Genomic DNA, 14,906 nt, shown 5'->3' with positions numbered 1-14,906 from the left:
AAAAATGGGGCAAGTTTGCTCTTCTTTATTGGCCCCAGAGTTCGTACCAGTAAGCCACCAAGCAAGTGGCCAGGTGAAACCCCATCATTCTCAAGGGCTCATTACATTTGGTTCTCAGTCTGCTAACAGCAAATCATCCTGCAGTCAAGGAATTAATCATACATCTAAAGAATGTGATAATCTGAAAAGTACTCTCTGGAGACTCATACTGCTTTAAGAATGATAGATTGCCTCTGAAGCCAAAATGGAAATTCATCAATTAATTTGTATGAACACTTTCATTAGCCAGAAACTGATTTTATAATGCTGGATTTTTTCCAAATCACATACGTTCTGCACATCACTTAATGCTGAAGGTGCCATGGTTATTGACAATATTGTACCATCAGTACTTGGATTTACAGTGACTCAGACTCATTAAACCAATCCTTGATGACCTTCTTAGGGCAAAAGTGGTATAAAGCACGCAGTGAAACACTGCTGTGAAATTTCAGTAAAACCAGATACCATATATCTCTGAGGAATAACTACAACAGTTCTAACACTCAAGCAACATATTTTAGCATTTTAAAATGACGGTATAGCAACAAACAACAAGAAAACCCATTTAGAATTAAACTGAATAGGTAGATTTAACAGCTTACACTTTGTTTCTGGTGAAGCTATTGACTTGGTGGTCTTGGTCCTTCAGTGCAACCCTAGGAGGTTGAAATGTTACCATTCTGTTCATTACAGAGGCTCTATGTGCCCTTCGTTAGCCAAATAGAGAAAAAATAAATTTTTGCATTTAGGCAGATACAGAGTATATCACAGAAGCAGAGTGGTCTTCCATTCACTTCCCACTTCTTTCCAGATTATACTGTAAATCTACCAGTTCTGCTTGTGAGAGCCCGATCCAACCTGATCGGTTTGCTGGGTTAGAGCTGTGGCATGCCACTGGGAGACAGCCAAATTAATGATTCCATTCACCTGTGAGTTAGCAGGCTCACAAAACTATAATAAATAGGAATGTGATTTTAGCGCCTTTTACATTAAAAAAACCCTGAAGCCATGTAATCAGATCCATAACCTTGTGGTAAGAAATAGACCTCAAATTTAAATCTCCCTGGTCTATTCAAGTGAGATTATGCTGCCATTGATCCTTATTAACCTGCGTATTGAATTTCCGTCACATCTAAACCACAAAAAGTAATTTCATTTTTCATATTTTTACTTGCTGACAATAAGGCTGGCTGAATTTTCTTAGATGTTTAAATGATGGCTTACCCTGAATGATCTTTTTTGTTGCTCTTGGGATAGTACAGAGTTAATAAGAAGGATTGTACTGTTGACATAAGTGGTGTATTGAATTCTAGAAAACAGCTTCTGCAAATTAAGTGAGTTAATGACTAGAATAATTAAAATATCTGATATTGCTTCATATAAGAGGTGGGAATTGCTACTAATCACTTTCTCTAAACCACATCAGTGTTTCAGAATATACAGGTTTAGAATGGAAAAGAGAAAGTTTTCTGTTTGTAATTGCAATTTGGTATTACTATCCATAAATATTATTTCAAACAAGCAGAGGAAGTTTTTTGCTTGCTTATCTTGCTTGAAAAAGCAAAGTGTTATTTTGCATTGGGGTTGAGTTTTTGGGTTTTTTTTTTTTTTTGGTTGGTTGGTTTTATTTTGCATCTCATTCTCATTGAAGAGCCCATTCTGTATATTTTATCATAAGCCTGATTTCATATTGGTACTTACCAAGTTGCCATTTGTGAAGCTACAACCTGGGTCTCTATATTTACATATTTCTTCAGATCTGCATATATCCTATTCCATATATCTTTTTCTGGCCTTGAAAGCACTTTGATGCTTTACCCGCTGAGACAGCATCCTTCAGCTGCTTTCAGCCCCAGTCTACACTGGACATTGCAATTCCTCAGTATGGAGTGAAGGCCAGGATGATTTATTGTTGAAGCCACTGGGGAAAAGTGTTTATTATCATATGATATTAATAGGTGTTGCAAGACAACTTTAAATACATCTATATCTTCTTCAGAAAGTCTTCATAAATCTAAATGCCAAGCTTTCCTTATGGAGCGATCATTTTATCTTTGTTTTCTCAACGTTCGCTCTTCATCAGTCCTTCAGCTTTTTCTTTATTGATGTCCTGCTCAGGAAAAATAGAGCTTTCTAAATTACCCACATGTTCTCTTAGAATAGTATTAGGCTAAAAGAGTAGGCATTTGCAGAGCAGTGCAGTGCTTCTTTGTAGTATTTTGCTGAAAAAAACCCCACTTTCAGAAGTGCTGCTGTACCTTGAGAGCCCAAGAGCTCCAGATGCTGGCACTCCAGCCATGCTCTGATGACCACAGATGAAGGTTGGACCTTCCTCTGGGAGTCTGGCTAATGGGGAGAGGTGCGTGCTTGAAAGGTTTATGAAGATCAATTTAGTAGAGAAAGTCAGGGAAAGCAGCCCGAGCAGAAAACTCTGTGGCATATTCTCTAATCCAGCCTGTTTAAACCATCAGACACAGGGGAGGGGAAGGTAGATTCAATCTCTCTGATCCTGGCACTATAGCAGATCATTAAAGACACTCACATAACTGAAAAGGCAGATTAAATATGTAAACATGCAGCTATAAATTCCCTTTATGTTCACTGCCTACACTTTTTTCACGGGCTTTCCAAAATCCCATTCTTGGCATTTACTGATAAGTGTATTAATTTCAGGTAATTATGAGCTGAAATGTTATTCCAAAAATTGTCCAGTCAATACAGCTGCTCTGAAATTTATGAAAGGCATAAAAATGTCCTTTTTCTAGCTAATGAGCAAGGAACAGATAATGAGCATGAGAGCACTGTTTAAAATTTTCATGTGAAGCACTAGTCCAAATCTCCATCAAAATAAAGTTGGGTAGCTTGTCAGGTTAAGAGGCCAGAGAAGCTACCACAACAACTCATCAACAACTTGTCCTGCATATCTGAATGTCGACTTGGTGGGTTTGTAAGTCTTACCTAGACTTAAACTTGCTATGCATGCTGTAAAATGGTGATTATACTGTTGGAAGATGGCAGAGAATGGTTATTTAGTGACTTACTGTTCCAGGCACAAGATTGTATTCACCGTGATGGCTTCACTGAACATAAATTTTGCAGCTCAAAAATCATATTATAGTGTTACAGTGAAATATAAAAATGTCATCTCAAGCTAAATGGCATTTAAAAAGATATTAAAGACTAGTAAGCACATTAGACTAAGTGTATAGATGTGATTTAGACTTGGAAAATTAAGGAAATACCAGAAGAGGTAAAACTTCTATAATTTAATCACCTGAAGCCAAAAACCATTCAAAACCATTTATTAAGGACTGAAAAGGACTGAGAAAACTGCTCACCACTACGATAGCACAAAGAAGCAGAGGCGAAAGTGGTACTAAAATTATCCATGAAATCAACTGTAAAAATCACTGACCCTCTTGCCATGTATGTAACGGCCCCGGTAGAAAATGAAGAAGACTTTTGGCAAGTTGTATCCTCTTAGTGAGTCTGAAACAGAGCTTCTTTGGGCTCCTGCTGGATAGTTGGTAGGTGTGCATGGAGCTGTTTGTCCTGCGGTGTTTGTGCCGGCATAGCAGTGTACTGCAGCAGGAGGTGATGCCACCACAATTTATATGACTTGTATGTGCTTTTATACTTCCTCCCTCAGGCTTATGGTATTATGACTAAATTCATACAGAGACTGATTACAAAGATAAATGGTAAAGAGGCACATTCACCTCCAAACTCAGGCATTTTCAGACCCATAGCACTATATTATATGCCAGTTTTTAAAGGTTAACTAATGAAAGTCGTTGGTGTGAAACCACTTGTACCCTATTTTAAGTTAACTCATCTCTGTTCTGGTGTTTCTCAAAAAGGTCAGCCACCTACCACGGCATGATAAAAGAGGCAAGTAAATCTGGCTGTATAACTCTGTCACTAACTGCCGAAATCCACACTGGGGGAAGATGTCCCATATTCACTGAAAATAATGAGCTGAAGTTAGAGGAAAAAACCATGACTATACAGGGATAAAAGAGGGGAAAGTAGTTGGTGACAGAAGCTGAAAATATGTGACAGGCTTAAAATATCCAACAAAAAATTGCATTTCCTCACCAGCATAGTCAATAACTTCATTTAGATTCATTTTTATCCGTGTGTTTTACCCACATATTGCTCAACCTCCTGGTAAAAGGGATGCTCAGTTCTAACAGTCTTCTGGTGCCAGCAGATCAAATTGGGGCTAGAGATTACCAAGATTCACTACATGTATACCAACACATGTAAGTGGATATAGCTTTAGTAGGTACAGTTTTATTGGCTTCAGCATTCCCGATGATTTGCAGATACTGAGGTCTGCCTGTGAGAGGTTAGCATACGTATAGTTACTAAGATGGATGAGAAAAACTGAGATACGGGGTGATAAAAAATTTGATAATTAAACAGATAGAAAATGAACAGCTGGCTAGAATGACATGGATATTCAAGGAGAAGCCAGCCAGCTCCCACTGTATTTTATGATCGTCAGTGCTCTTCATGGGAGCAGATGACTGATGGCTGGTATTATTACCAAGGAGAGTGGGATATGTCCTGTTTTAACCTTTTATTTGCTTAACCTTCACTGTATGGGTGAGATTGTGCAGCTGAGTGTCTTATTACTTGGAAGGGATTTTATTTTTTTCTTTGGTATCAGGGATCATCAAAGCTTAGCAAAGTCCTCGTGTAAGTAGCTGTTAAAATGGATCTGTTATTATAAAAGGAGAGTATCCATCATCAAGTTTTATTTCCTGTCATTTCTGCAGGGTTGCCTATTTTCCTACAACCCTAAAAGGAAAAGAGATTAAAAACACAGAATTTAGAAAATGTTACCTGTTCTAAACACACAGAAAAGGTAGATAAATAGAAAACACTGGTATCCAGATTTATTGGTTTGTGGTTTGGATCTATCTAAAGGTTAAATAGCAGTGTTATGCATTTCAAAGAAAATGAACATTTTAACTCCCGAGTGCGTAACTATAGCAGTAAATAGGGCACATATCAGTTCAGTATTATCATAGTCAGGGCAGGCATAAGCATCTTATCTCAGCACGAGATATTCACACATCTGAAGTTCCTAGTAAAATTCCCTTGAACTTGACCATTTTCCAGTGTAAAGGTGCTGGACAACCAAAAAATAATTGCACAGACAAGTACTCTTGACATCTATTAGGCCATTTATTTAGTAATGCCTGGACTAAAATGGAGTAAGGTCACCTGCATTAGTCATAGTTCTGCTGCGCCCAACTATGTATAAGCACTAGTCATGGCCAGTAAAGAGCACCAAGACCACTGTCTTCAGCATCTGATGTTACTGAGGTCTTCAGCAGTCAGAGTCCATCTGATTTTAGCTAATAGACATTGAAGAATTTTCCATCAAAGCCACTTCTTGCTATCAAATAAAAAATAACTTCTCATTGAGATAACGTCATACCTGAGAACAAAGCACAGGGACCTCCAGGTTTGTGAAGTAAATCTCAAACCAGCTTGAAACATTATTTCAAGGTAGAAAGAACTGGCCTGCCAGGACTAAGATAGTGGTTTCAACCTTTAATCTGATTATCAGAGTGATTTAAATTTGGCTGATTAGTTCCTCATTTTCCTGTGCATGCCAACCACCCCCAGCAAGATGACTGGGTCGCCTTCGTGGAACTCCAGAGAGAAGCCACCTAAGAAAATCCATTGGTTCATAACGCAAAAAATCATGCATGGCCCTGATCTGTTGTGGTGGTAACAAAATCTACATATGCCAATGAACAAGCCGAATTAAGCTGCTAACAAATTTTCTGCTGTCATCACTCTATATTCCAAAATTATTTCATATCGCTACCTGCACAAAGACATCATTAATCCCTTCTCAGCTGCCAAAAATACCCTTCTTGACAAGCTGTTGTTATATTTGCTATACAAAAATGTATGGCATACAGAATTGTATACAGAGTGGTAAATAGAGTGAAATAAGTAAAATATAATTCCAAATGCTAATGTAACGATTGGATTATTTGTTTACCTCTATTACTTAATTTCAAATGATGCTGACTGGGTGCTGGAGTTCCATAATGTCAGTTATAGAAAGTTATGTATGCACTCTTATATTTTCCTTGACCCCTGCTGCCAAATGCATTGCTGTTATTTAAAGGTATCTGCAGAACAAGATGGGCTGGAATTGTCTAAGAAATTTAAGGATAGGACTATTTAAAGGGTTCGTGATTATATTATTCATTCTGCATCTTTTGCCTTTTATGTGTTTACAAGATTCATTGACAATAAAAAAAGATTTAATACAGGTGGCACATGGTGTTTTTACAGTAAGTTTTCTACTTGTACTTTTTCTGTTTTGAATGATACTTTGGTGAATGTCTTTTCCAAGCATCATATCAAATAGGCAAAAACTGTAATAGCAATTAAAGTGGTTTAAACAGAACTGTATTTGGAAGTGTATGCTGCAGTCTTTCTACCAAGCACATTAAGAGATGTTTATTTAGCCACAGACTTTTGACTGGCTAAAATCATACAGCTGGTCCTTTCATTTGGTATAATTAAGGTTATAACACTGAAGCTAACAGAGCAAAGCTGATTTTCACCAGCTGATAGTCTGAACGGTGTTTATTTAGCTCATTCTTTCTGGATCTGATCAGCAGCTTTCCTGAACCTCAATCCTATCCTGCAGTACAATTTTGTTACTTAAAAGCCCATAATAAAGCACAAATCCTGCTCTTCTAGAGTTGTAAGGCCAGAAAAGCAGCAGCAGCTGCAGCGGCAAGATGAGCAGACCATGGGGAGGAATACAAACCCCCTTGCGTGTGTCATGGAAGACAGTGGCACAAGGTGTGCACGAGCAAAAAAGGCACTTATAGGCAGGCCAGAATCAAGAAAAAATATGACGTCAATGGATTTGGGAACTATGCACATGCCAGTGACCAAACCTCTCCTCTCATATGCAAGATACGACCGGCTGTATCCACGAGAAAAGCTTTGTTTCAAGTCTTTCTCCCAGGTTGGAGAGGGGGTGACCCACCACAGTGCTGCAGTGGTCCTTACCCCATGCCCTTTTCATTAGGTTTCATTCATGGAGTAAAAATGCAGCCTTAAAAAGCCAGAGGAGAAAATGACTCCTGGCATTAAACTCTGGAATCACAAGACATCCTTAAATATAAACAGCCCAAGCAGGAAAGCTAAGGTGGGTTATTCACTTCAGGTTTTTTCCCCAAATATTATTGTGCTTGTTCAAAGGTCGACTTTCAGGGAAAGGGGGACTGAAATTTTGGCACAAATTTTAATGATATTTGGCAGAAGTTGTCCCCTCTCAGCTTTCCTCCTATATGAGAATAAAATGTAAAGACTGTCAAACATTTTTTGAATTGTAAAAATATACCAGTTTTGTACTTTAGAAACAACATTTTTCAGTTTTTCATTCAAAACAACACTTCTCCTTTATATCTTATTTTTCTTTTTTCTATTTTTAAAGAAAACAGATTTATGAAGGATTAAATAACCCAACAAGCAAAAAATTTCATTCCAGGTTAACACAAAACATCTTGCCACATTCTTCCTGCCTCTCCCCCCCAACCTGGGGCTTATTTTGGTTCAACTTGAATTTTGTTTCTGATTTTTCACCAAACTGGAAAACCCCCACTATTCATCCAGCCCCACTAACAGAAAGGCCTTGTGCAGAGAAATATGTATGAAGAGATGGGCTATGTAACTCTCACTACGACTACAGCCAGGCTGACAGAAGCAGAGCTGGTGGATGCTGCGGGCTGCCAGGCTGAGGTCTATCGCCGCTGCCGCCACTGCCGGGCCCTCTGCCTGAGCCGCTGGATGGACAGGCTGATCGGCTGCTTCCCGAACTTCTTCATGATCTCCTTGATTCTTGCCAGGTTGGTTTTGGAGATGGTGAAGTCACACTGGGTAGCTCCCATGTCGTAGCCGACTTCGCAGGTCTTCGTAGCGGTGGTGTAGCCCTCCGCCTTCACACCCACCACATACTCTCCTGGGTTGAGAAGACGCCAGTAATCGCCATCAGCTCCTGGTAGGAAAAGAGATGGTTTTCAGGACAGTGGCTCTTTCTCCTTGAGGAAGTTGTTGTTTATGAGAATACAGAAATACCTGCACATGGATAAGGTGACAGACAGCACAGGCAGCAGCCCTGCATCTTCACACCAGGAGGGTGTCAATGAGGCTGCCCCCATCACATGTACCCCTCCTCATCCTGCCAACCCTACAGGAAAACAGTCCTCAAACTTATTTTCAAATGATGAAAAAACAACAGCAGGCTTCAGTCTGGCCTAAGTTTTCTGTCCGTTGAAGTCAAAAAGATCCTGAGACAAAGGGTTTCCTTGTAATGGTTGGCGATTCCTGATGAGTATAAAAGACCTTCCCCAAACTAATTCAAACGAATCAATCACGAGAAGCTCCCGTGAGGTACCCACATCACACTCATGATCCTGGCCAGACCACCTGGACACCCGCATTTTGGTGCTATTTAGTATGCAAAGCGTGTGAATGCATAATGTCAGCTCACTTAGAGATCTAAGTAAATATCCCCTTCCATAAAATCTTACACTGAGTTTTATTACACTGATTTTCCTACAAACTGTAATTTATCAGTGTACTTTACCACTTGCTTACCTATAAGTGTGTGAAGAGAGCTCCTGTAATCCACTAAACTACTCATGCATAAGGCAAGACTTATTTTAACACCTTCTTAAACCAGGACTTTCTGTTTTCTTTTTTTCCCATATATGAACTCAGGTTACCCATATGTACATAAGGATGGGTTTAGACTTCTTTTTAAGTATTATTTTATCTGGCAAGCATGCTTAGCTGTGGACTGAAAAAGGTGAAACACAAATATCTAAAATTAGTTTTGTATTCTATCCTGGGAAAACCCACTGTGGAATGAAAGTGCATATTCAAATACACAGTTTTCTATATAAATCGAAATGCAACATCTCCTGTATGAAGAGGGGCTGTTTTTTTAACACTGATAAGAACCGACAACCTTACTATAACTAGTCTTGAGTTGCTTGCAATGCAGTGTGTTGCAAAAACTAAAGATGATTTGGATAAAAATATTACTTTTGGAAAGGATCAGATTAGCTAGCCTCTGTTTAGAGAAATATCATTTTAATTTAGGGCTTGGTAAAATAGTGAATATGTTTGCAAACAGCAAGTGTTAGCAAACCAGCACTATCAGCTACACCCTGATATTGAAGTCTCCGAATGCAAGTGTGAAACTGCGTGCAAGAAGCGCACCTGATCAGGTTAGGTCTTGCATACCAGCTTGCTCAGGTTTTTCTTTCAGCCAGTTTGACCCCACTTGGTGTGATGACCCAGGTCCAGATTTTCTGTTTCTCGGGACTCAGGCATTTTTAGGAAGGGCTCTCTGAGAATCTCTTTATTCAATTCTCCCTTACTATTGTGTCCGTTGGCACCTTAACCAAAACACAAAACTTAAAGCCACCCAGGTTTCTTGAATTTCTCCCTAAAGGGCTCATTTTTAGCTGTAAATGCTCTGGCGATACTACAGGCCTGCAAAAGGCTATGGATCACCACGTGTGTGGCTGTGAACGCATCCCCGCTCAGAGGTTGGCTTTAGTTCCTGGACTTCCAAACTGACCCACATTTTTCCGACACATTTAACAGGCACTTCATTACCACCCCACACAGAAGGCCAGAAAAAAATCTACACATTCACATACCACCAGGAAATCATTACAAAGCTGGATATTAAACTGTTAGCAGGATGCACTTTACCTTTCCATTTACAAGTAAGTAGACATTAGTATTCCTATCAGCTGTCATTGCCCAGAATTTAATACCAGACTAAAAGGCTGTTTGTTTGGTTTTTTTTTTAAAATCAGATTAAATGCAGTAGGTAAAAAATTTCAGAGCAGATGGTAAGAGAAACACAATTAAAAATGCAGACAAATATAGTAAATAACTGTTATTCTAAAAAAATAGGCTCCAGTGGGAGCAGGCTGGAGGCAGACCATCTCCTCCTATTGGGTCTGGAAAAGAATTACTGTGTCTGCTTAGATAAAATAACAACGCATAAAAATACAAAGGTGGTATTATTATAAATTAAATGTGTCAGCTGACTCCATAAACACTTCCGTTAAGAGGAACACTCTTTGAGCCTGATAAGACAGACCTTTGCTACAATTAAGTGTCATACTTACACTTTAAATGTACCAAATTTTACTAATTTAAATACATTATAAAAATCTATCCTAATTGCTCTGTTACCGACAAAAGACACTCCAGGAAAGCTAGCCATAGCGCTGCCCACCCAATGCATGTAACTACTGAAACTTAACTGTTCTCTACTGAACAGGCAGCTGGGAACGAGTCTGGAGTCGTAATACCAGAATTATGCTTAGCTTAGATTAATGTTATTAAATGTTACTAAATGCTACTTCAAAATCGTTGGGTTGCATCACTGAAATAATATGAAACTTATCAAAATATTAATAAAAATTTCTCTAAACATTGTGTGGAATTAAATTAATTATGCTTCATTGCAAAACTCATGCAGAACTATGCATCTTTGGACTCTGGTACAGGCTGCAATACAGAAGTGTTTCACTAGAAGGAAACTATACATTTCTTCATCAGGATTTGCTCTGAGATTTCCAAAATGTGCAACTACAGGAAGCAATCCATAAAACCGACTTTGCACCTTGGGGAAAGGTGTAGAGGTGCATTTGTTCATCACATTGATAAACTCTTTTCCTAAGGTTATCTCATAGAACACAGTCTGCATCTAACCATAACAAACTTGTAATCACTCAGATTCAATCAATAGTTACATCTGCATCAAGAGAAAATGGAATAATTTTCCACAAAGCTCTTACTCTCAGAATCAATGACCTCAATTAGCCTATTAATATTGTTAGCTTAGTGTCAGCAACCCTCTCTTCCCATGAGATACATTGTATGTCCAACAAAGTAAAAAAAAAAAAGTGCTTTCCATGCACTTTTTTTTTGTCCACAAGAAGCAGCAGAGAAAGTTTCTCAAACAAGTAAATATTATTAGAGGGCTTTTACAGACAACTTTTGTCTGGCTCTACAGGTTAGTCGACCACCTTAATGTATCAATGAAACAGTAGATACCTTACAGCTTAGCTCACTTCTTTAAGCAAAACTTACATGAATAGAGATAGTGGCCATAATTCTTCTCCTATGTGGCCTATTTTTACATCAAGGTAACTTAGAGGTTTAAATGGATACATTTTTCATTTTAAAAGGTGTAAGTGGAAGAAGACTGCTGACAATTTGCCTTCTTTCTCTGGAGTTATTCATGTCATTTTAGCTTTTTGGCTCCAACATAAATTCTCTAGTTTCAAAGGCTAATGAGACATACATCGTGATCTGTATAATATACAACAAGATAGAACTTTTATGTTCCCATCTACAAAGTGATTCCTAAACAGAGTGTCAGCTTAAATGTCTCATTAAAAAGAAGAATTAAACAGAATGAAATAACTACTTTTATTTTTACTAATGAGTGCAGATGGCCTTGAACTATAGGAGCTCAGTTCTAAGTCTAGTTGTAAATAGCTGCAAGATCTCCTGGGTGTTACAAGGTGGATTCTGGGATCTTGCACATTTATTACACGTGCCACTAGGACTCCTTTCCATATGCATGTTTGCTGTCTTTAAACTTGATTTTTCTTTCATGTGGCAATCCAGTGTACTGACAGCTGGAGATTTATCACCCATTGCATTTATTCAGCCTCAACGAGAGCAATATTTTAATTCTGTTAACAGAATAATACAACCAACAGTTTACGGCAGTCTTTCAAAGTTGCCAAGACTTCCAAGACAAGGAAAACCAACTGATTACTTTAATTCCTGCTATCCTTTCCCAGTGGTCCCATTTTGAAATATTTAAGGCAGAATAATTATTGCCTAATTAAATATCTGTCATTCAATGTTTTCTCTTACAACAGATACACAGTAGCACTGAAATAAAATTACTCATAAACTAAGTTAGAAATTCCAAGATTTATTATTGGCTCAGATAATCTACTGTAGCAAACATTAAAGACTTGGAAGTCTCTTATCTGTAGGGTGTTCCACAGCCTGAAATCAATTTGTGTGTCAAAGCGTGCCATGCTGTACCTCAGCAGCAAACACGTGAAAGTGGCAGCAGATGAAAGGCCCAGAATGCCAGTCAGGATATAAAAAATGCATAAAATTAGTGTTCCTGTTTCTAATATTGAAGCAAATCTAGAGTACGCAACAATATGATTTGTCTGATTATTCACCATGATGCTACTTTTCCACAAACATCCAACAGAAACCACATTACCCTCTTTCAACCAGCACTTGCAATCACTAAAGACTCCTGCTGAGACCCTGTTTTGCTATTTCTTTCCGCAAGCTCCTCTCCTTGCTATATCCCCTCTGTTGTTTCTCCATTTAAGATGACTGTGTGTCCACGGTACAGTACCTACACAAACACAATGGTCTTTGGACACTATCCCACCTGCTACGGGCCAACAACAATTTTCAGGTATTACTATTAATCTTGGAATTGGCTAGTGTCTGTTTAAAAGAGTTCTTTTTTTAGTGCCATAACTACTTTCCAGGCCATTAAATAGGGTTAGAGTTTACTCTGAGCATACATATCTGTACCTGGGTATAGATCAAGACTGTGCTAACAAGGCAAATAGCCAACTGTGTGTTGTTTTAAAATTATACATATTGAAAAGTAATTTGCTGGGCTGAAATTCACCCGTGCAAAGCAGTCTCTCTACTGAGCCCCATTAAACAATCTTTTATAAAGCTGTGATGTTGTGCAGGAGAATCTTCAAGTTGTGCAACTCTCCCTTCCCTACAACAGCTGCTCCTCCTCTGGACATGGCTCTAAATCACATCTCCAACACATTCACAGTCCTGTAACTGTTAACAGCCAGAGAAACACGTCTCTGCCACCTTGACCCTTGTTTTTCAGCACTGTAATTATTCTGGGTCAGATTTGCAGTACCTTTACATGAGAAAAGGAGCAATAAGAGTTCTTTAGACACAGCCTTACTCAAGCTATTGATTTTAGGCAGGTAAAAGGCTATTTACTTAAAAAATGTGGAAAGAGGAAGAGGGGCAGAGAGGAAAGCCATAGCTCTGCTCCTGCCTACGCAGCTGTACCATGGAAAGCAGTGACTCCCTCCTCATGTGCCACTCCTTCTGCAACACTCTCCTTGGACTGTACAGTCCCTGCTGGCTTTTCTCAGGAAAGAGTTCAAAGTTGCAATGAGTTTCCGTATTTTGTTTTTAAACCACAAATATGTTCATTTGCTTTTTTGGTTTTTTACCTGTGCGAATGTCATGGTTAACACCTTCTACTGAAATAACAGCATTTGGGATTCCCTTTCCATGCACGTCTTTTACTATGCCTTTGATGCCTCGATGGACCTATTGAGAGAATAAACAAACAGATATATGTTGCACAGCAATGAACAGTACTATCATTAGGAAGAGAAAACAAATCATTAATTTCATATGTGAATTAAGTGTAATCTGTTCCTACTCTATGGATCACGCAATTTTGAAATATCATTATTAATCCAGTATCAGCCTCCCAGGCATTACCTGCTCCTAAACCAGCTTACAAATTCTGTTAGGATTCCTGAGGCATTAAATTTAAGAGACAGATAGAACAAACAGATAAAGCAGCAGACATAAGGAGGTCTTGTTCTGGCAGTCGTTTCTAGCAAGCTTTGCACTCGTGTCAAATTTTAACAGCCTTCATTATTTTGTCCTCTTCAGTTAAAACAGCCTGGCTGAAGTGATATGCCAGTATTGCTTATACTGGTTTGTATTACAAATACCAATAATCATGTAAATAGTCATGCAAGAAAAAGATGAGAAACCTTAAACTCCCTTTCAATCTGAAAGGAGCCATCAAGTTATTCAGCAGTCGTTCTTCCATCAAATACCTGTTCCATAAAAACAATCAGGGACTCGCGGTTGTTTTCCCATTCTTCGGGCAGCTCGCTCTCGTGGGGATACTTGTCACAGCCGACGTAGATGGACAGCTCAAAGCAGTTTGTGTGTAAATAACTGAAGTCATTTATGCCTGTCAATAGGAGGTAAAAAAGAAACAATTTTATATCCTCTTTTCATCTATTGATCAGATCTGATTACTTTATGCAAAGTAATATAACTTATTTAAAGACAAACTGGGTATTTTTCTAGCTGACTTAGTCTGCAGACCCAGCAGGGCAAAAGTTTTTTAGAAATGCCACATGTCCTGTAACAAAGCACCAGAGTAACATCAGAGCCGTACATTTAACAAGACAAGGCTTTCGAAAGGCAGCGTCCCATCAACATGTTCGTATCAGAGGACACAGGACTGCAGTGTGACAGCACGGGCCACTGCGTCTGCCCAGCACCACATCCCCAAGTCCTTTGCTGCAAAGAGCAACGTCCTTCTGCCACCACAAAACTTCAAGGAAATAGAGATTTAGCGGGAAACAAACAAGCAATTTAAACACATTCCAGGTAAAGCTTCTATGATATCGATGGAGAAAACGGGGGCACACCAGGCAGATGTTAGGAAAGGTCTCTCTTTACACCAAAGTTTGTGCTTTGCCTTTCAGAGAGCACTAAGCTTCACTAATCCTGGACACATTCCCATGGAGCAGCTCTCACTTGTGGTTGCCCTGGGTAGAAACTGTCCACATTGGCTGGCATGGATCCCCAGCCATTAACTGAATATATGAGGAGTGGCTGAGGGAACTGGGGGTGTTCAGCCCAGAGAAAAGGGGGCTCAGGGGAGTCCTTATCGCTCCCTACAACTGCCTGACAGGAGGGGGGAGCCGGGGAGGGGTGTCGGT

The 14,906-nt window shown here is 39.1% G+C and overlaps 1 protein-coding gene across 1 annotated transcript in view; it reads right to left on the bottom strand.

The window, feature by feature from the left end:
* Nucleotides 1–7,835: 7,835 nt before the first annotated feature.
* CPXM2 (carboxypeptidase X, M14 family member 2) overlaps nucleotides 7,836–14,906 on the bottom strand; it is an 83,569-nt gene continuing 76,498 nt past the window's right edge. Inside the window, exons 12-14 of the mRNA XM_009641076.2 lie at nucleotides 14,007–14,146; nucleotides 13,383–13,482; nucleotides 7,836–8,089 (exon numbers count right to left, since the gene is read on the bottom strand). Of these exons, the coding sequence (XP_009639371.2) occupies nucleotides 7,836–8,089; nucleotides 13,383–13,482; nucleotides 14,007–14,146 (494 nt within the window). The remainder of the gene's footprint in view (nucleotides 8,090–13,382; nucleotides 13,483–14,006; nucleotides 14,147–14,906) is intronic.

This window comes from Egretta garzetta, unplaced genomic scaffold (genome assembly GCF_000687185.1).
Source record: "Egretta garzetta isolate BGI_Z169 unplaced genomic scaffold, ASM68718v1 scaffold386, whole genome shotgun sequence".
NCBI classification, from domain to species: Eukaryota; Metazoa; Chordata; class Aves; order Pelecaniformes; family Ardeidae; genus Egretta; species Egretta garzetta.
The sequence above is the reverse complement of the archived record's forward strand: the minus strand, read 5'-3'. Positions and strand labels throughout refer to the sequence as shown.